Source organism: Barbus barbus (assembly GCF_936440315.1).
Source record: "Barbus barbus genome assembly, chromosome: 48".
NCBI lineage: Eukaryota > Metazoa > Chordata > Actinopteri > Cypriniformes > Cyprinidae > Barbus > Barbus barbus.
The window spans coordinates 13,236,966-13,257,889 of NC_136726.1; the positions used below are offsets into that span (position 1 = coordinate 13,236,966).

General features: G+C 36.0%; 1 protein-coding gene across 3 annotated transcripts; it reads right to left on the minus strand.

Moving 5' to 3' along the window:
* Window positions 1-67: 67 nt before the first annotated feature.
* On the minus strand, window positions 68-20,565 carry LOC306866878 (engulfment and cell motility protein 3-like). 3 transcript variants are annotated; one of them, XM_079412290.1, is made up of 21 exons: window positions 20,371-20,565; window positions 17,877-17,977; window positions 15,324-15,364; window positions 15,155-15,227; window positions 14,017-14,067; window positions 13,658-13,827; window positions 13,448-13,547; window positions 12,173-12,324; window positions 11,578-11,656; window positions 8,431-8,481; window positions 8,182-8,304; window positions 7,972-8,094; window positions 7,775-7,879; window positions 7,551-7,659; window positions 7,211-7,347; window positions 4,583-4,746; window positions 3,320-3,432; window positions 3,136-3,240; window positions 2,964-3,043; window positions 1,716-1,796; window positions 68-1,550 (listed from the first exon to the last, which is right to left on the minus strand). In XM_079412290.1, exons 2-21 carry the CDS (start codon window positions 17,952-17,954, stop codon window positions 1,338-1,340), a joined length of 2,148 nt encoding a protein of 715 aa, XP_079268416.1. In that variant the 5' UTR covers window positions 17,955-17,977; window positions 20,371-20,565; the 3' UTR covers window positions 68-1,337. The 3 variants fall into 3 exon arrangements, with proteins under 3 accessions (XP_079268416.1, XP_079268418.1, XP_079268417.1); XM_079412292.1 differs by having other exon boundaries at window positions 15,155-15,248; window positions 20,371-20,553; XM_079412291.1 differs by lacking the exon at window positions 20,371-20,565 and adding an exon at window positions 18,879-18,993.
* Window positions 20,566-20,924: the final 359 nt, after the last annotated feature.

Here is a 20,924-nt window from a genome sequence, read left to right on the forward strand (position 1 = left end):
ATGCGACAACAGTGCAACCAGTGCCTGATTTGTAATGAAAGAACATACAAAATAAAATACATAAACTATTATAATAATATAGATTCTTTTATTCCATACAAAGGATAAACAAATCTTGAATTAATATCACGTACCATTGTCAGCTGGTAAAGTGGCCACATCGTTGATCAAGAGTTTTTTTTTTGCTAGATCAATTTTGTCATTAGATTTGTGAAAACCACAAAAGAACACAAAATCAGCAGTTTACACAAGTGTGTATATCAATCCTGCAGATTTTCCACACATTAAAGTCGTCAGCTCCATTAATGCACTTTACAATGGCACCACAGAATATTTTAATTATTTTTGATCTTGATACACTATATGCATCATAAATCAACATACTATGAAGTGCTTGTTATGTGGTGATGAAACCACATTTAGATCATTAGCCAAAACAGTCAGTGAATGAAAGACTAAATCTTTTTAAAACAGAAACATGATTATCTTCCATACAAAAGGCTGATGTAAAATCCTACACGGCTAGTGGTGTTTTGAACTGAAGGGAAACTGGCCATTTCAAAATAGAGTAGTTGGACCAAATTAAAATGTGAAGTTATATACATCAAGTAAATTGGAAATATGATTATGTGACAAAGCTCAAAGTATCAATTCACAATTTTCAAAGAGTGCCCAAACCACTTGGCCAAACTACTCCTCGTACAAGACACAAAATATCTCCAAACCATTTTCCATATGAAACTTAATCTCACTTCAGTACCAAATCTGTTGACCACCTATTTAATCCAGCACACTGACCTTTAATATGCACCTAATAATGCAACAGACTTGTATGAAAATGCTGCCAATGCAATAATGCCATCTGTGCATTAGTATAAACAGAAACATGAAATGTTCCAAGCACATCAGTCCTCTTTCCATGATCAACTATTAATCAGCGATTGTTATAAACGGTAAACTGTAAAACATCGTACTAGATGAGTACCATTTTGAGTCTTGTGAAGGGAATGAATAAGGATGCAACATTAAGCACAAATGTTTATAACATATACACTTGATTTCTTTTCCCCCTTCCAAATAAGCCGCTTGATGTAATGACTTTTAGTACAATTTTGGTAGAAGCTAAAGTCAAAAAGAGGAAAAGTACCACAAAGTGTGCGTTCAGACCTGAGAATTTCAGACAGGTCTTTTATATAAGATTCAACAAAAGGCACGTTAGATAAAACACATTAGGCCTTTAACTAATAAAAACACAATGCAAGACTGTCTTGTTCACTGCAGGCACTTATATTACAGCACGGCACCACAGATAAACACTTTCTGACCACACCCTTATGTTATTGTTCGGCTTGGCTGAAGTCGTAGCAGAAGTTGAAGTTGCTGGGTGGTTTGGGGATTGGCGGTGCCGTGTCTGGGATCGGGACGTTTTCCAGATCAAGGAGGCGGAGCTTGATTTCCATAGAGAGGAGAATCTCTAGTTCGCTGCGCATGCTCTCGCTGCTCATCTCTTTACCCAGGAGCACATTGAGCCCGTCAGTCCATAGACAGAACTGGAAGACAAGAACCGAAAGATGAAATTGGAGCTAGGACTTTGGGTAAATAATACTTGTTTTTATTCCCCCAGTGAGTTAAATTAGCACCGCTTGAACTGAGTTAACAGTACAATAACAGAAGGCTCCCGGCAGTTCAGGAGTGGAAAAATAGATTAAACTCACATCTGTTCTGGAAGAGGCGATGAAATTCAAGCTATACTCTTCAACGTCATATGTGATGCTGAAAGCCAAGTCCAACACTTCCTGTGAAACAACCACAAACCAGGACAGTTACGGTTCAGTTTTATCATCTAATGAAACAAGAAAACCTTGGAAAATTTACCACCTGTTTTGAGATTGTTCAGTTTCAATTTTGATGAAGTCACAAAGCCAATTTTTTTAAAAATAATTAATTATTCACAGTAAGACCAAGCATTAAGAAAATAAATATGCTAAACTTCAAGAATGCACAATATATTGGTACTACACTGATTATTGGCCAATATCCTCAGATTTTAATCAGTATTTATCAGTCAATATTCAGATATTAATTTAATACTCATTTTCCTATTTTGCTATCATCAAATACTTAATCTTTTAATACGCTTTAAAAAAACAACAACTTTAAAACACTGTTAAATGCAACATTTATAAACTTAAAATAATTTATTTTAGTTTTGCTATAGAGCAAAAGCGCTATAGCTTTTTTCTATAAAGCTTTAAAAAAAAAATTAAAAAGGCATTTTTTAAGTTATCCCTTCACTATAACCAATTGTTTTCATTTATATAATTATTAAAATGAGTAATTTTGATTTAAATTTCTTAAATCATTTCAATAATAATATTAATAGTAGTAATAATAATAATAATAATACAAAAATATATTTATACATTCACAAAATTGATTGTAATGATTTTAATGTATTCATTTTTATATATATATAAACCGCATCACAAGCATCTCAAAACATTTGATGTCAATGGGTCACAGGCTTGATGCAGTTATTGAAAGCAAAGAATTTGCAACTAAATATGAAGTCTTTTTCACTTTAATCTATGTTAATTCTATCTGTTCCAATACTTTTGGTAACATGAAAAATGAGTGGGTTCAAACAAAAGGTGCTATCTTCTAAGTTGTGTATCATATTCAGATGAAAATACCTGTAAATAAAAGCTGAAATGTTAATCTCTCATCTCATATTCATATTTTGATGTCAAACCCAAATGTTTTCAGTCTACAGCAAAAATAAAGGAATTGGCCTTACTGTTCCAATACTTTTGGAGGGCACTGTATATATTTTTTTCATTTAAAAATGATAATCTTAAATAAGATATCACCTAGAATTAAAATATTGAATCTCTAGTCAATTTTGATTTTGATTTGAATTTTAAGAATCATTAGAAACCACTAAAAGAACATTAGCATCATACCTTAGTCTGTTTCCCCTTGTTCTCCTTCATGTGAGGACAGTCTTTCCCTGTTACCACATTCTTGATGTCTGCGACAGGAACTGAGGGGATATCAAAATTAAATGATTTATTCGACCAAGGTCAACGGTCACCTACTCAAAAATGGAGCCCATTCTAAAGCAGTCAAACTCACTCTTTTCCTGAAGAGCCTCAATGGAGGGCATTTCCATCTCCACTTCCACATCTCCATAGTGCAGGACTTTGTGATTAGGAGAGAGTCGACAATACCACAGCTTGTCTGAAATAAATGACAATTACTCCAGACAGAAGATCCTGATCATAATTTTCTGGTGTCTGAGAGGATCTTGATATCTCACCTTGCCTCCGTCGGCTGCTGATCTTCCGGAAGAGCGTTCCGTGACACAGACGGTTCAGTCTCTGCTGTCGGATGAGCTCCAAAAGCTCCGGCTTCAGACGTTCCTTCAGCTCACTGAATGCAAAAACAACAAGAAAATGCATGTGATGGACAGATATGTGCCAGTCACATACTCCGTTTCGAAAGCACCTATCACTAACTTTACACTGCCTTGTGAAGATTGAAAACTTTTGCTTCGAATCATTTGTTTAAGACCACTGATCAAACCGCAAAAAACTCAGTAGACAAGCCTTTGTTACATAATAACTGTTTTGAAACTGTTAGATACTTTAATGGTTCACCACTAGAGGGTGACGATCTCTGTACATGAATCAGTGTCCACATGGTTTTTACCTCATCCTAGAGGAGTTTTATTAAGTTGTAGATATTTTTAAATGACACAGAAGGGTGACACCAAATATAGATTTGAGTTTAAATGTTTTATTAGCTCACTAAATGCAAAGCATCTTTGAAGAAAGCAAGACAAACAATCTAGCAACAATATTACAATACTATTAAAGGGCTAGTTCAACCAAAAATGAAAATGTCAATAATTACTCACCCTCATGTCATTTCAAACCCGTAAGATTCATCTTCTGAACACAAATTAAGATATTTTTGATGAAATTAAGAGCTCTCTGACCCTGCATAGACAGCAATACAACTGAAAGGTTCCCAAGTCCAGAAACATAAGGAGATTGTTAAAATAATCCATGTGTTCAACAGTAATTTTACGAAGCTACGAAAATACTTTGTGCCGAAAAAAAAAAAAAAAAAAAGACTTTATTCAACAATTTGTCTCCTCCGCGTCACCCTGGCGCCATTTTGGAGAGTATCCGCTGGACGTAAACAACGTGTGCTGTTCTGTGTCGGCAATGTCATGCCGGATACGTTGTTTTCGTTCATATCAAATCACAACGTAGGAAACGGCGTGACACAGCTGACACAGAACAGCATACACTGCTGCGTTTCTGGTCTTGGGAACATTTCAGTTGCTTTGCTGTCTATGGAAGGTCAGCGAGCTCTCAGATTTCATCAAAAATATCTTAATTTGTGTTCAGAAGATGAACGAAGGTCTTACAGGTTTGAAATGACATGAGGGTGAGTAATTATTGACCAAATTTTCATTTTTGGGTGAACTATCCCTTTAATACTGATTTTGAGAGCTTTAAAACAGTGAATCATTTTGTGAAGCAAATGATTCAAAGATTCAAAAACTACTTACAGCACAGGTGGAGAAAGCGTCTCTTCCTGGTGGAGTCTCTCCGTCTGTCTCAGTTTGAGGATCTCGCTGTAGTTCAGCGCGTTCACCTTATTCTTGAAGAGCTCCAGAGACGTGGGTTTGCTGGACAGAGTCCTGGTGATCTGCTCCCGGACGACCTGCATCACCTTTAGAGAAAGAACAAGATCAAATCTGATTATTAGAAAACAAACTGATGTGTTATGTTTGCAATGTGTGTGATTGTCTGAAAAAGTCCCACAGCGTGTCTCGTCTCCTCCAATAAACTCACACACACAGACCGCTTAACCTTGCTCACCCCTCAACAACATGTCTCTGGGGTTCATGTCAAGAGAAATGAAGGCCAACTGAAAAGAGGAGATGGAGAAGCCTGAATAAACCAGCAGGGGAGGAGAAACGGACAATGAAATGATGGGTCTTTCTTGTAGTGAGCGTCCAGCTGTGACACAGACAAAACTTCAACGACACACTCGCTCAGCTGGAAGAGAGTAAACGCTCGCCGAAAGAGACACTGCTCACTTCATGCTTATAAGGTCAATGCTGAGATCTTTTACATGTTATGGTCCTGAGAGATATTATAGAAACCATATTATAGAAAACCACATTGTTAAGAAATCATGTAAGTGTATTATTCAAGTCCTGACATTTTTGAAAACAGAAAAAACAAATAAAAAAAATCTGACTGGTTATGATAAAGCTGAATTTTCCTTCAGAAATCAATTTAATATGCTGATTTGGTGCTCAAGAAAAATTTCTTATTATCAATGTTGAAAAGAGCTGTGCTGCTTAATTTATTTGAAAATCATTTATTTGAAATAGAAATGGTTACTGTCACTTTTGATCAATTTAATGCTCCCTTGCTGAATAAAAGTATTAATTTAAATAAAAAAAAGACTGATCTTGAACTTTTGAACTGTATCATATATGCGACAGACAGATATATAACCAAGTTTAAGTAATCAGTGATTTTTAGATTAATGAATCGTCAAAAAATAAAAAATAAATAAATGAAACTGCCCACTTGGCCAGTTAACATTTGATTGTTACCTCTGTCACTCACACATTTTTGGTAGATTTTAAATAAATATAATGTAATAAGTGTTTATTTCATTTTAGCATGTTAAAATATGACATAATAAAATATGATTCCTAAACAGTTTATTATGAAGTTTATTCATTAACAAACGACACATTTTAATGCCATTTTTGTTGTTTGCTTTTCTGAGTGCTGCACAATGCCTGAAAAAGCTTTTAAAAGGCATTTTTTTAAGTTATCCCTTCACTATTAACCATTTAATATGCATAACATGCTTGCAATGTTAAGAAACTGGGCTTGTTATCAAACTCAAGCAAAAGAGAGTTAAATCAAATAAATTTACACAATTCTACTCAAACAATATACATATCAACATACTGACAGAAACATCACATCGTCAACATCTTGCGCCATAACTTGCTTAATAAAACTAAAATATATATTATATTCCTACAACAGAGACAAAACACTCATCCTACCTCAGCTGTAGTGAAAGCAGCAGCTGCGGTCCCCTCACAACCACAGCGACACAGAGTGTGTGTGTGTGTTGGTGTTGGGGTGTGTGTATGTGTTAAAGAGAGTGTATGGTTCCTCCCTTCTAGATGCCCACCAATAAATTCACACACACTTCACATCACAGGCCTCAGCAAACCAGGCAGCAACACCAATATGCCAGCAACTATTTACGGTCATTAAACAGAAAAAAAAAGCACAGTCAGGGTGCAAAGAAAGAGGGAAAAAAGGCGGTTAGTGAGTAAGTTATTAGAAAACACACACAGTGAGAGTAATTCCCCTTCTGAGGTGAAACGAGCTCAGCTTTAACTACTTTTCTTTTTTGTTTGATGTCAAAAAAAACCTTGAATCGTTAAACATTTCTTAACACGATAACGTTTCCAAAAAACCTTCCAGAACAAAGACAAAAAGGGCACTTTATTCACTGAAAATGCTATTTTGACACTTCAAAAGGCTAAGCTATTTTTGGGATGTGGTTTACTGCTGATGTGTATTTCTGCGAGGGAGCAGGATTCCTTTTGTTCCTCTAATACCCCTTTATAAAGTCCCTGGCCACGAGGTTGGTGTGGTGGGGGCGATGATCAGCGAAAACAAAAGACGGGCCGGTCAGCTGGACGCTCGCTCCATCCCAAAGGTCACGGGGTTTATGGCCTGAAAGTGGTTATTAAACGGAGGTCGGTTTTGTTGCACCTCTGAATAGTTTGGGCTGGAGTAAGGAAGCTTTCTTTAACCTCAGAAAAGGAGACGGAACAATTTATGGAATGTTGATGTACACAAAAGCACTTAAAGGAGGAGTCTGACGCTTTGGTCGAGGAGCAGCATGCTTGTCATTCCACTAGCTTGATGTTTCTCCGACTTGTCCAGAAGAACCGATCAATATCCATTTGTTCAATAAACTATAAATCACTGCTGCAGCTGGTCACTTCTCAGATGCCTCTGTTGTGCGATTCAATTGCAAATGAATGCTTTCAAGAAGTGATAAATACACTTTGATTTTAAAATATTAGCTAATTAAAATAAAAAATAAAAAATCACTAGCTTTTTTGGTGGAGGTGATGATCTACCTTATCAAAGTCCTCCTGCGTGGCTCTCATCTCCTTCCACGTCTTGTTGAGGAGCTGAATGCAGATGCAGAAAAGCTCCTCCAGCAGCCGGTCCTGAGCAAAGAAGATCGGATGATAGTCTGAACCGGTCTCAGATGCTGCGGAAAAGACACGAGTGAAATGAGTTGAATTGAACAAGAGAAAATAGAAATATTTGTGCATGTTGTGCAAATTTCCAGTTTGCAAAATTTCAAGTGATGAAGTCATAACAAAACATTGTTTTTCCCCATCAGTCCATAACCTAAGCTATGAAATCATCTGATCATTGCCACCATCTCTAGCGCCGTGTCAATTCACTCACGGGGTTCTCCGATGCGCAATATCTCACACAAGATGAGGGTGAGCTGAATGCTGCTGCGGGCAAATGGACACTCGTGCTTGTCCTCTCTGCTGCTGTTCTCCAGCACAAACTGAGACAGAGAGACAAAGACTTATGGCCGATACATACTAATATAGTGACATTCAATGGCTCCAAAAAGTATTTTTCTGCATTATATAACATAATATCCAATTGGGCTCACTCACCCTGCTGTAAGCATCAGGGTAACGCGAGGCAAAATACGCCATGGTGTCCAATGCCAGGAGGCCCGGAGGACACCGGCTCAGGTCCTGACCAGGATTACTGTTATTCTGGCACACACAAACACTCAAATTTAAGCTTTCAGGTTTGTCACGGTGCAATATTCACACTTTCACTCTAAAACATTTTTTGTCGTACTCACAGAGAAGCCGAGTTTCTTGAACTCTTTAGCGCAGAGGGAACGTCTACGTTCATTACTCAGACCGCTCTCGCTTTCCATCTCAAACGCAGCCTGCCTGAGCCCGTGAAGCATGTCCCTCTGCTCCTGCAAGATACCAGAGAAATGAGTGTGAGAAATAAAGGTGCGCTGAGCAACTCAAAAATCAAATGAAGATGCAGAATGAAAGTAAACCTGGTTGTAGGAGTCCAGAGGTGTCCTCATACGGGCCTCCAGGTGGTTCAGACGGACCGTCTGCAGCACATACAGATAGTGGGCCATCTCATCGCCAACTGAATTAGAGCTGTGGATGATATTCTGCAAACAGCATCAAATTAAGATATATGATATTTAATGTTTATTCTGATTGTGATCCAATGGGAAATGTTCAGTGTAACAGGAAGTATTGCATGAATGATCGAGAGGCTCAAAACTTTCTCACACCTTGTGAATGTATTGGCGTAGGTTCCTCTTCTCAAGAAATTCAAAGAGCTCCTGAAATAATTTAAAATCAGAAACACTTAAATGAAGAATCAGAAATAGTGCTGTCAAACGATCCAAAATAAAAGTTAACAATGTGTGTACGGTGTTTATTTATTATGTATACATAAATACACACATACATTCATGTATTTAAGAAAAATGTTATGTTAATATTAAATATATTTATATATGATAAATGATATGAATATAAATATATACAAGCAAATTAGTGCTGTCAAATGATTAATCGCATCCCAAAAAAAAACGTTTGTTAACATAATGTGTGTGCTGTATATTTATTATGTATATATAATAAATACCCACTCATACCCACTCAGTAGATATTTAAAAAATATTTACATAGTATATATAGTATTTACATGTACAGTCATGGCCAAAAATATCGGCACCCTACATCACATGTTGGGAGGGTTTCAAGAAAAATTCTCCTTGCTCATACAAAAACAAACTCCAGCATATTCAGTTGTCAGACATGACTGGAACTTCAAATGGGACTGGCTTCTATGGTCAGATGAAACTAAAAAAATATATATTTTTAGCAGCAAACACTCAAGATGGGTTTGGTGAACACGGGGATAAAAAGTACCCCATGTGTACAATGAAATACACTGCTGTATTTTTGATGTTGTGGGCCTATATTTCTGCTGGAGGTCCTGGACATCTTGTTTAGACACATGGCATCATGGATTCTATCAAATATCAACAGATAAAAAAAAAAATCAATAAGTGTCTTACTCTGTTAGAAATCTTATAATGGGTCATGTTTGGATCTTCCAACCGTACAATAATCCAAACATAAACCTCAAAAACAACACAAAAATGTGTCAATGAGCACAAAACCAAGCTTCTGCTGGCCATTCCAGTCCTCTGACCTGAACCCTGTAGAAAATGAGTGAGGTGAACTGAAGAGAAGCAGCATCAACATGGAGTTGTGAATCTGAAGGATCTGGAGTGATTCTGGATGAAGGAATGGTCTCTGATCTCTTGTCAGGTGTTCTCTAACCTCATCAGGCGTTATAGGAGAAAATTTAGAGCTGTTAAACTGGTTTCAAAAAGTATTCAATAACAGGGTGCCGTTAATTGTGGCCGATGTGTATTAGAGAAAAACATTTATTTCATGATATTTCCCCCCATTTAAAATTTTTATTATCCAATGAAAGGTTAGATTTTTGTGATTTTTTTTAAATAAAAGATCAAAAGGATTAACAATGCAGATTAATTTTCACAGCCTTCTTTGATCATATATATATATATATATATATAATGTATACACACAATTTTTGTAAGGTGTCTCTGATTAGTGCTGTCAAACCATTAATCGCATCCAAAATTGTTTTGGTTTACATAATATATATATGTGTGTGTGTGTGTGTATATTTTTTTTATTTATTTTATTTTTTTATAACTATGGCAGAAGAGTTTTTGAACTGTGTTTATGGACCGATGAGACAAAGATGAACCTTTAGCTAAGTGATGAGAAAGCAAAAATGTGGAGAAAAAAAGGGAACGGCAATGATCCCAAGCATACAGCTTCGTCAGTAAAGCATGTTGGAGGTGGTGTCATGGCATGGGCATGCATGGCTGCCTCTGGAACAAGCCCTCTCAACTTTACTGATGACTTAATATATGATGACAGTAGCATAATGAATTTGGAAGGGTACAAAACCATCTTGCCTCCCAATATGGAAGTCGTGGCCTAATGGTTAGAGAGTCAGGACTCGTAATCCAAAGGTTGCGGGTTCGAGTCTCGGGCCAGCAGGGATTGTAGGTGGGGGGAGTGAATGTCCAGCGCTCTTTCCACCCTCAATACCACGACTGAGGTGCCCTTGAGCAAGGCACCGAACCCCCAACTGCTCCCCGGGTGCCGCAGCATAAAATGGCTGCCCACTGCTCCGGGTATGTGTTCACGGTGTGTGTGTGTTCACTGCTGTGTGTGTGCACGTTGGATGGGTTAAATGCAGAACACGAATTCCGAGTATGGGTCACCATACTTGGCAGTATGTCACTTCACTTCAATATTCAAGAAAATGCCACCAGATTCATTGGGAAGTGCTTCATATTGCATCAGGACAATAACCCAAAACACCCTGCCAGTTCAGTCAAGGAATTTATAAGGGCAAAGAAATGGAAAGTCTTAGATTGCCCACGTCAATCTCCAGATTTAAATCTGATTAAACATGAATTTCACCAGCTGGAGAGGAGAGTAAAGGCAGAAACTCCCCAAAACAAGCAACAATTGGGACTGGCTGCATTAAAGGCTGGGAAAAGTATTTAAAAGGATGAGACCAAGAGTCTGGTGATGTCTATGGGTCACAGACTCACTGCTGTGATTGTGTGCAAGGGATCTGTAACTAAATAATAGCTTTTAATCTTTTATATCTGCCTTATGTTCAACTGTCCCAATACTTATGCTCACATCAATGAGTGGGATGAACTCTAAAAGTGCTGTTCTTTTTATTTGGTAAAACATGTATGTGTTGAAACAGCCAATAATTAAATGTGACATTCTGTAATTTTTGTCTCATATTCATCTTTTAATCATATTTGCAAATGTATTGACTCCACAGCCAACAGAGCAATTTTATCTTTACTGTTCCACTACTTGGAGGACACTGTATGTTTATTTATAATATACTTATTTATTTGTTTGCATCCGAGTCTAAAATCAATTACCTGCACAAGAAAATTTTCCAGCTAAAAATGTTTTATCATAAGCCACAAAAATATACACTACCATTCTAAAGTTTGTGGTTGGTAAAATGTTTTTAATGTTTTTGAAAGATGTCTCTTATGCAGCATTTATTTGATGAAAAATATTGCAATATTGTGATAATTGAAATTAATTTAAATTGTGATAATTACAATTATATAACAACCGTTGTCTATTTTAATATCTTTTAAAGTGTAATTTATTTCTGTGATGGCAAATTTGAATCACACTTCTAATAGAAATTTTCTATTAGCAAAACAGTTCTCAAACACCAATGATTAGCCTTTAACTAATAAAGGGAACTTATTTTGCTTGACAGTGACAGCAAAACAAATATATCATCAGCGAGACAAAACAAAAACCTCTCAACCTCTCACCTGTCTGTCTGCCTCGCCACCAGCCAGCAGCATCGCCATCAGCAGAGCCATGGCCTTAGTCTGCAGCTGCTGGTTTGTTCTACGGTACATTAGACAAAAGCAGAGAAAATGAAACATTTGTGTTGATGTAGAATTCTGATTTGAAAATTCAACACATGCTAATCTTAAACATGATAAATATCTACATGATGAGCTAAACCAGAAGGTATTTTCCAGAAAGAGGATGTAATATTCACTTGCATGACAAGGGAAGTAAAGTTTATTTGTGTGTTAAGCAGAAAAGAAGACAATGATGCCCTCTAGAAATAATTCTCTCTTGAAATGCACTTTGAATGTAATGTAATACCAATGTTAATACTATATAACAGCAATAGTTGTTGATGTTATTAATTTGTGAAATTAACTATAAAAATGTATCACTGAAACTGTATGTTAGTCACAGTTTTCAAACCTTAATATAGAATCATTATTGTCATCTACTGTCATTACTGTGGTGTACTTCACACCCTCATCTATTGTAGTTCCTCTTCAAGACCCATAAAATAAACACTGGTAATAGTGCAAACAGTTAAAGCAAGCGCTCTTCCGTACTTACACCTGCAGATGGGAAATGAGTCTCTCCAGGGTGATTTCTTGTTTGACCTCATTAAACAGACTGCTGCTGCTGAGCACCATGCTCTCCAGGATAGCCAGCGACACCTGCTGGATAGACGTGTCCAGAACCTTTGCATTCACAAAACTGGCGATCTGAAAAACGAACACAAGTCAATAGATAAAAAATAGATAGGTAACCATTTAAGAAAATTCTTCAAATGCACTTTGCATTTTGTAAAAGATATCTAATAGTATGAGGCTCATATAATGCATCACAATATAAAACACAGACATGTCTGACAGTGTATTTTGTATTACCCTGAAGAGGTATTATAATAAATAATAAACAAGTAATTGTGACTTATTTTCATTGTTATTATCATCAATAGTTTTTTTATTATTTAAATGAAACACTTTTCATACTTATTTTACTCATGATATGTTTGTTTTTTTATATTCATGCTTTTGTAAAATTTCAAAATAATAAATAACACAATTACTAATAAATATTAAATACAAATAATAAAGTGATGCAGAGAAACGCAGAAAATATCTATTAAATAACTATTAATAAATTAGAAATACAATTAAGAATTAAAGTTTTAAACAGACTCTAGATGTAGGAAACCTATTACCGTATTGACCCGAATATAAGATGTTTTTTTCTTGGAAATATATCTGAAAAAACGTGGTCGTCTTATATTCAGGGTCTAAACCAGGTGTAGGCAACGTCGGTAGCTCCAACCCTAATCAAACACACCTGAACAAGCTAATCAAGGTCTTCAGAATTACTAGGGCTACAGGCAGGTGAGGGTTTTTTCAGGGTTGGAGCTAAACTCTGCAGGACATCGGCACTCCAGGACCGACGTTGCCTACCCCTGGTCTAGACTTTGACATGTCAATAATACACCCACAACAATAGGTGGCACCAAACACACATAAAAAGAGTGTGCCATGAAATATGTAATGTGTGTTGTAAAGATCTCAAATGAAAACAAAAGAAAAAGAAAATGTTTACAGTGGCGTGACTGTCATGTTAGCCTGATGGGACCAAACTTCCTTTGTAAGCGATTTTAAAACATAAGATAGTACCCAGATTTGAAGACTACTATAAGATTTCACTTCTACTGTTAATAAAATTTTGGTATGAGATGGATAGCCTAAATGTTATATCAGAATCAAGTATTCAGTAAGTCATGAATTAAAGACGGATACGGATGAATTGTTAGTGTTCATACTGTATTATGGAATTGAAGTGTATGTGTAGCTTTAGTACCTTTTTGATAAAGAAACTGGACAGATTCTCCCAGGACACAATGCTATGATCCATGAGCTCCATGAAAGCAGTAAGAGTGTGTGTCATTATCAGAGGAGCCCTGCACAAAAAAAACAAAACAAACAAACACACTTTCACTGGTTTAATCTTACATTTATGCTGTAATAGTTCAAACCATAGAAATGTGTCAAAGACAGGCAGGAAACTGACTCTTGAGCATCCTCTACTATCTTGACAAGCAGGGAGTGTCCATCACGGCTGATAAACTCTTGAGCGAATGTGATGTCGGTGGAGACATCGGCCAGCAGCTTGAGAGAGTCACAGCGCACGCCGGAGTCTGAACTCTGAATGCCTTTATACAGATCTTCAGCACAACGGCCCTGTCAAACACAGTGTTATAAATCACAGAGCAAGAAAACATGGCCATTACACGGTAGTTGTACATTTGAATCTAACAAAGACTGAGCGAACAGATGTGTTTAGACACACTATGCAAGTTAAATACAGTCGCTGTCAAACTCTGGTTGCAAAATGACCATTTTGGGCACATGAGGTTGTGTGACACTCACTGGCGCTTTGGTTAAACGCAGGATGCTGCCGTTTTTGATGTCTAGGCGGTTCTAGAACAAAAGTAAAAAACCAGCCAACAGTCAGTGTCCAGGAAGTGATACTGTTATGATTAGACATCATTATCACTGGCACAAATGTGTGCAATAAAGAGACAGACAGACAAGGCATGAAACCAAAAATGACATAGAAAAACAAACAGAAAGATAGATACAGATAAAGACAGAATGTAAAAAAACCAAAAAAAACATTAAAAAATAAATATAAAGAAAGCAAGCAAGAAAGAAAGACACACACACAGACAGTCATATAGAAAGACAAAGAAAAATAAAGAAATAAATTTTTGAATTGAATGAGAAAGAAAGAAGAAAATAAAGAACAGACACACAAAGAAATTCATACAGACAGAAAAAAATTTTTTTTAATTGAATGAGAAAGACAGGAAGAAAGAAAGAAAAAGAAAGAAAGCCATACAGAGAGAGACAGAAGGAAAAAGAAAGAAGGAGAGACAGAAAGAAAGAAAGAAAGAAAGAAAGAAAGAAAGAAAGAAAGAAAGAAAGAAAGAAAGAAAGAAAGAAAGAAAGAAAGAAAGAAAGAAAGAATTACGTCAGGGAGGTAGACCGACAGTCTTTAGTACAGTGTTGATTAAATATGGCAGAGGATTCACGTTGTGTAGTTTTTTCTATAGTATTGCATCATTATTCAAGTTAATTTTAAACTCTGTGAGTGAGCATCTGGAAATCTGCGACAGATGATGCTGGCATTTGAAGGGCTCTACTTAGGGTGTCCAAAAGCCCATTTGGGATGCAGCCCAAGGCTTGGCGGTTTATGTGCACAACTGTAATTCAAGCCTTTGCCTCTACTTGTCTGGGAACTCTCAATCTCCACACTCTCACTTCATTCACACGCACATCTGATGAAACAGATTCATCATATTACACACTTTCATCAGCTCTCAGAGTCACATCCCCACGATACAGACAGACAAACAAACAACCATGTCTGACCCCACCTGAGATCAACAACAAATATACACTATCAGATAACTGTGAAGCACACATTACTGGATTAAAGTCAACACACAAACATTAACAAGCTCATACACAAAGTTATACACTCAGGATGGTGGAAATGACCTACAGATTCAGTGATGTACGTCTGGATCCCATCTGCATACTGCAGAGCATAGTTGTCAGGACCCGGAAGATTCCACCTTCAAAAATAATACAACACCCTTTACAAAAACAGGTATTTTACATCATGGAAAAATATACATGGATGTTTCAGCAATAGAAAAACACACACTTACTTGTCACAAACCTCTTTTATGACAGCAGTGAGGGGCTTTTTCTGAAATAAGAGAAAATTATGAAATGTGTTAAGTGTACATTAGCTAACAAGACAAAATGTGAGCACGGGTCAATGAGATGATGCTAATTTCTATTCACAAAATACATAAAAAAATGCAATGACTTGAATACACCTGCTTTATGATGAGTATGTTATTAATTTCTGAATTAAATGTCACTGATATTTTTCCTCGGTTTTTAATATAGATTTTTTTTAATAAATTTAATACATTTTTTAAATTTTTTACAGTTTTGTAATTGTAACCTAAAATGAAAATATTATCAATTGTTTTAGGTAATTTGAAAAAATAAAACAAATATTAGATAAATAACAAACTTAAACAAAAAAGTGAAATATTGGCTTCGCAGCTAAATTAAATAAACTAAAAAGCACAAAAACAATTTAAAAAATAATAAATGATAAATAAATGACAATTTTTTACTAAAATTGAAATGATAAAAATAAAAGCTAATTCAATATTAATAAATACTATAATAGTATTTACAAAATAATGAAAAAACACTAGAAACAAAAAGCCATATTAAGAAGATTAAATTATTGAAAACAAAATCCTATTAAGTTGTTTTAGCATATTAGTTTATTATTTCCCCTAGGAAAACTAAAATTTGAACAAAACCATTTCAGTATTTATTAAAATTATTATACAAATGACATAAAAGACACTGGGCCGATGATGCGTGGGTCAATAGGTTTCTTACAGCTCTTTTAATTCAAGGTGTAAAATGTCATGTGTGGTGTGGCTCCCCAAAACCTGTTGATATTTATGTATTAATATATTTCATAACATAATTATTCATTCAAATTAAACGTTACAAAATAACGATTAAGATGTGTACGCTCACTTATTCATCTTAAAGCATTTCAACCAAAACAAAACAAAACAGGAAGGGATAAGCTTCTCCAAAGTCAACATCTGGAATATCTCATAATTTGTGGCAGCTCCTGCGGCTCACCGATCAGAAATTTTGGTGTTCCGCGGTAGACCAATCAGTGGCCTATAATTTGTGGTGCACAGGCTAGCAGCGAATGGAAGCGTTTGGGACGGCGAGGAAGTGCAGAAGGGAAGGTCATCGGGGGTTTGAGGCTCATTCTAACTAATCCAAGTACAAATCAGGTTCATTCATATTTCAGCCCAGTTATCTCAAGGTTTTGAAAACACAAAGGAGAGCTTCTTTGACAATGGCGGGTCTTTAAGACAATTACACATTCTGTCAGGACGTCCCAAACAATGGGATCAAAGCCTCTGAAGATAGCGAATACGCTCAGCATTTGTCCACCCTATTGTTTCAAGCGGGTAGACGCCCATATGAGCGCATTCAAAACAACTGAGAATGAACTAATTGGTTATGATTTGTAAGAAATCTTTGATCGTACAGACAAAATTAATTACAAAAATGCTTTAATTAACGGTCTTAAAATTTGAGCAACTAAGCTGACAAAATTCTGACAAACCATTTAAAAAAACATGCAAATAAAAATTACACAGCTATATTTATGCAAGAAACATGAGAAAATTTAAAGAGTGAATTAATAAATAAATAAACAAGAAATAAAAATTAAATAATAGTCAGCGCCGATAGGCTTGTGGGCAACATACAGCGTCATTGCGCTACAGGCGTCCCGAGTTCGAATCTAGATTCAACCTTTCCCGATCCCGCCCCCCTCTCTCTCTCCCACTTTGCTTCCTGTCAGTTCTGATCTGTTCTATCTTAATAAAGGCGAAAATGGCAAAAATAAATATTAAAAAAAGATGAAGAATAAAAATGTTATAAAAGGTTTGTTTAAAAAACAAAAATGTAAAACTAACTCTGGCCTCACTTCATTAAAAATCGAGTACGGGAGATAAAGACACTTCAGTCCAAATAAAAATTAAAAATAAATTTAAAAAAGCTATAAAAATACATTATATCACATATATCATTATCCATTACATTTATTTTATTTCAGAAATTACCTTATTTATAGCCTAAAATATAGGCTTCCTTCAGAACATAGTAATGCTTTTTTAAAAGATACATGTTTATATTTCTTTAGAATATATATATGTTTAATATAGAATTTCCCTTTACTGAGAACAGGTTGTTAAGGGAGTAATAAGTGAGAATACTATGCTATAATTCTGAAAGAAAAACACAGAAAATCAAATTAAATGATTACTAGACTGTTCTTGTACATAAATGTATCATCTCTGATTTTAATTTAGCAGTATATGTTATTACTAAACTTAAATGTACTATTTATACTTTCTACATATTTTGAACTTGTAAGCAAGAATTCAGTTTCTCAAAACTCAAATTTATTATATTCAGACATAACTTCCTCATTTGCATAAATCCCTTTGTCTTTATGAAATGTATCTGTGAACTTCAGTATGATACACTGTGAACTTCAGTGTTTTTATTCCTCAAATGCTGATTACCAACAAGTTTCGCTTTGTTGCATACACACTGGTCAACATCCTCTTTATATCAGTAGGCACACAACGGCTCACCTGGTCTAGTTGAATGAGCTGCGGGTATGCGCCCGGCATCTGAATCGCAATCTTTACTATATCCTTTTGTTGCGGCATGTTGAGAAATTAATGTCTACAACCTTGAAAGAGAGTGGGGGGAAAAAAATCAGGAAATAAACACTAAAATCAGCCTACAAGTACTAAAAGAATGAGTACAAACACATACCATACACAGGGTTTAATGTTACATACCTTTCATTTCAAAGTGTATGAAATGTGCCAACCAAACACAAATATTGACACATTTCAAAAAATGCCACTAAGGTGAAGAGTGTGGACAAGCACTAGGATCCTAAATGTGTCACTAATTCTATTTTCAGGCTGACAGTATGTTCTGTGTTTACCTTCTTCCTCTTTTAAAAGAGAACTTGTGTGTCTCTCTCAGGTTGTGCTTTATGTTAAAATACGTCAGCATGCTGGGATTAATGGTATAGCAAGTGCTCTTATTTTTCACTTGCCTCCTACACTTGTGACTATCAGCCTTAAAGGGATAGTTCACTCAAAAATGAAAAATCTGTCATTTACACAAAGCATTGCTGGTCTTCTTTGACTCCCATAGTATTTTTTCCATTCTGTGGAAGTCAAAGGGGGCCATCAACTGTTCGGTTATCCACATTCTTCAAAGTATCATCTTTTGTGTTCAGCACAAGAAACTCATTCAGGTTTGGAACAACTTGAGGGTGAGTAAATAACGACAGAATTTTCATTTTTGGATGAAGTATCCCTTTAAGACTAGACTAAGTCTAGTTTATTTTACACACCGTCCTATAGTGAAAAGTGATAAAAATTTAAGTTGTGTCAGTATTTACATTATTTACCCTCATGTCATTCCAAACCTGTATGAATTGCTATCTTCTACTGACCACAAAAAAGTACAAAAAACTATACAGAAAATGCTATGCTGCTCATGAATATCAAACTTGCTGCTAAGTGTTAAACAAAACTCTCATTATCGTTCCAGGATTTGACATCAATAATAACCTTGCAAATTCTTCTTCCTCAAAAGTTCATAGTAGCTGCCCACTGCATTTGTAAGTATGTAACTTCAAGGAAACGCTCAGACAAAAACGAAAATTCAGTGACTTTCTTTTTTCTGTGGAAAACACAAGCAGATATTTTGAAGAACATGTATTTTCTTTATATTTAACTATTTAAATACAACAGGGGGTCCAAAACAACAGTGGTCCCTATGATTTTCATTGAATGGACAAACAACATTGAGATATTTCCCAAAATATCTTTTGTGCTTGGGAAAAAAAAAAAAAAAAAAAAGAGTCACACAGGTTTGGAACAACACCAGGGTGATATGATAACAGAATTTTCATTTGATAGAGAAATACTCCTTTAAAGCCAGCCAATCAGAAAGAAACGTGTGATTTCAGTCATCTTTTCTTATTTTTGCAAGCAAAATGCATCAGACAGTCAGTGAACAGACTGTGGCGGCCCATGAGTGTGCCATCAGAGGCTGAAACTACTTCTATACGCACAAGCACACGGCTGCTTTATTCCAAACTGTTAAACAGACTCAAGTACTTCCATATGTGTCCTCAGAAGACTTCCCAATGGAAGAGGGAAAGCTGCTTTTTGACTGTACTTGGACAATAAAATACACTAATGGGCCCAAAACAACATTTCAGCTAAAACTTAAAGCACATGATTGAAAACCTCCTCATATTAAATGAGCTTTTTCAAGCTGATTAAATTACTTGTAAGACACGGCCTTCCGTCTATAGCATTTGGTAAGAGTTGCTGACACAGACTGAATGTTTGTGTTTCCCAGACTCCATTCCCAGCATGCCTCAGCACGCTCAGAGAGAAGTTGTGACAGCACAGCCCTCCTGACACTTTTTTGGGGGTTGAAAATGGCTACAACAAGAATGAAACCGTCAAAAGGAGATACACCGACTACTTTAGGGTCCACTGACAGCATTCCCGACTGATTCTTGGCCTTTGAACCCTGTGCATGTCTGATACAGTCTGATCTCCAGTGGGAGTGAATGGAAGAAATCAGGCTGCCTGGAATTTCATCCGTGCCACCCTCTGACAGACCAACAACCTCCAAAGCAGACATCACACACTTTTACTGGATTTCTTAATCAAATTCTCCAAATGTGCTAGAAATATTTTTAGTCACATGTTTGAAGATTTCATGAGCGTGGTTATGCATTTCATCCACTAATAATTGACAAAGTACAAAAGATTTATAGGGAAACCGTTTTATTCAATTAAAAACTATTTGCATATAAACTTTAGATTTAAACGATATGGAACGCTGTGTTTTACAGCCTTCAAGTACCAACAGAGACAAACTTGAACGTTTGAAGCTTCGTTGTTCTATTCGTAACAATAGTTCAATGAGTTTCCAATACAAAACCAATAGGTGCATGTAAACAATTACACGTTTAAATCTGTTTTGACTTGTTTAGCGTTCGAGAGAAGTGTTTCAAACAAAAGTTATTTTCTTTCGTCTTACCTGAGGGAAAGCAGGGGGGGATCACACTCTGCGAGATCGAGGAGCAGCGGAGCGGATAAACATCTGCGCTTTGTTCGCGCGAAGCGGCGACAGTGATTTGATTCTTTTCGAACGATCTGCTGTTACATTTCGTTCAGTTTTCGGGGAGTTCCAATTGATCACATTCACAGTTCCGGGTTGAATAATGTCCCTCCCGCCCCCTGGAGGAGGGAACGGAGAGGAGACCCGACTCTCCAAAAATGTATGGGATTTTTTTTTTTTTTTTTTTTTGAGGGATCAAGAGGGGAGACCCGAAACTTCACAGTAAACTTAACGCTACATTTATAATCAACGCAGCTGTTTACAGTGCAAGTTAGACGTGCTATCATTTCCCTGTAGACTATATTGTCCATAAATAAACATATTGGAAATATCAGAATCTGCTCATTTACATATTTTATTACAATTTCATTATTCATAAACAACCTAGATCTGCAGAGTTTCTACTTGAAATTGAATATTTTAAAATACTAGTAATAAGAATACAAAATACGATTTAATAATAAAAAAAAAAA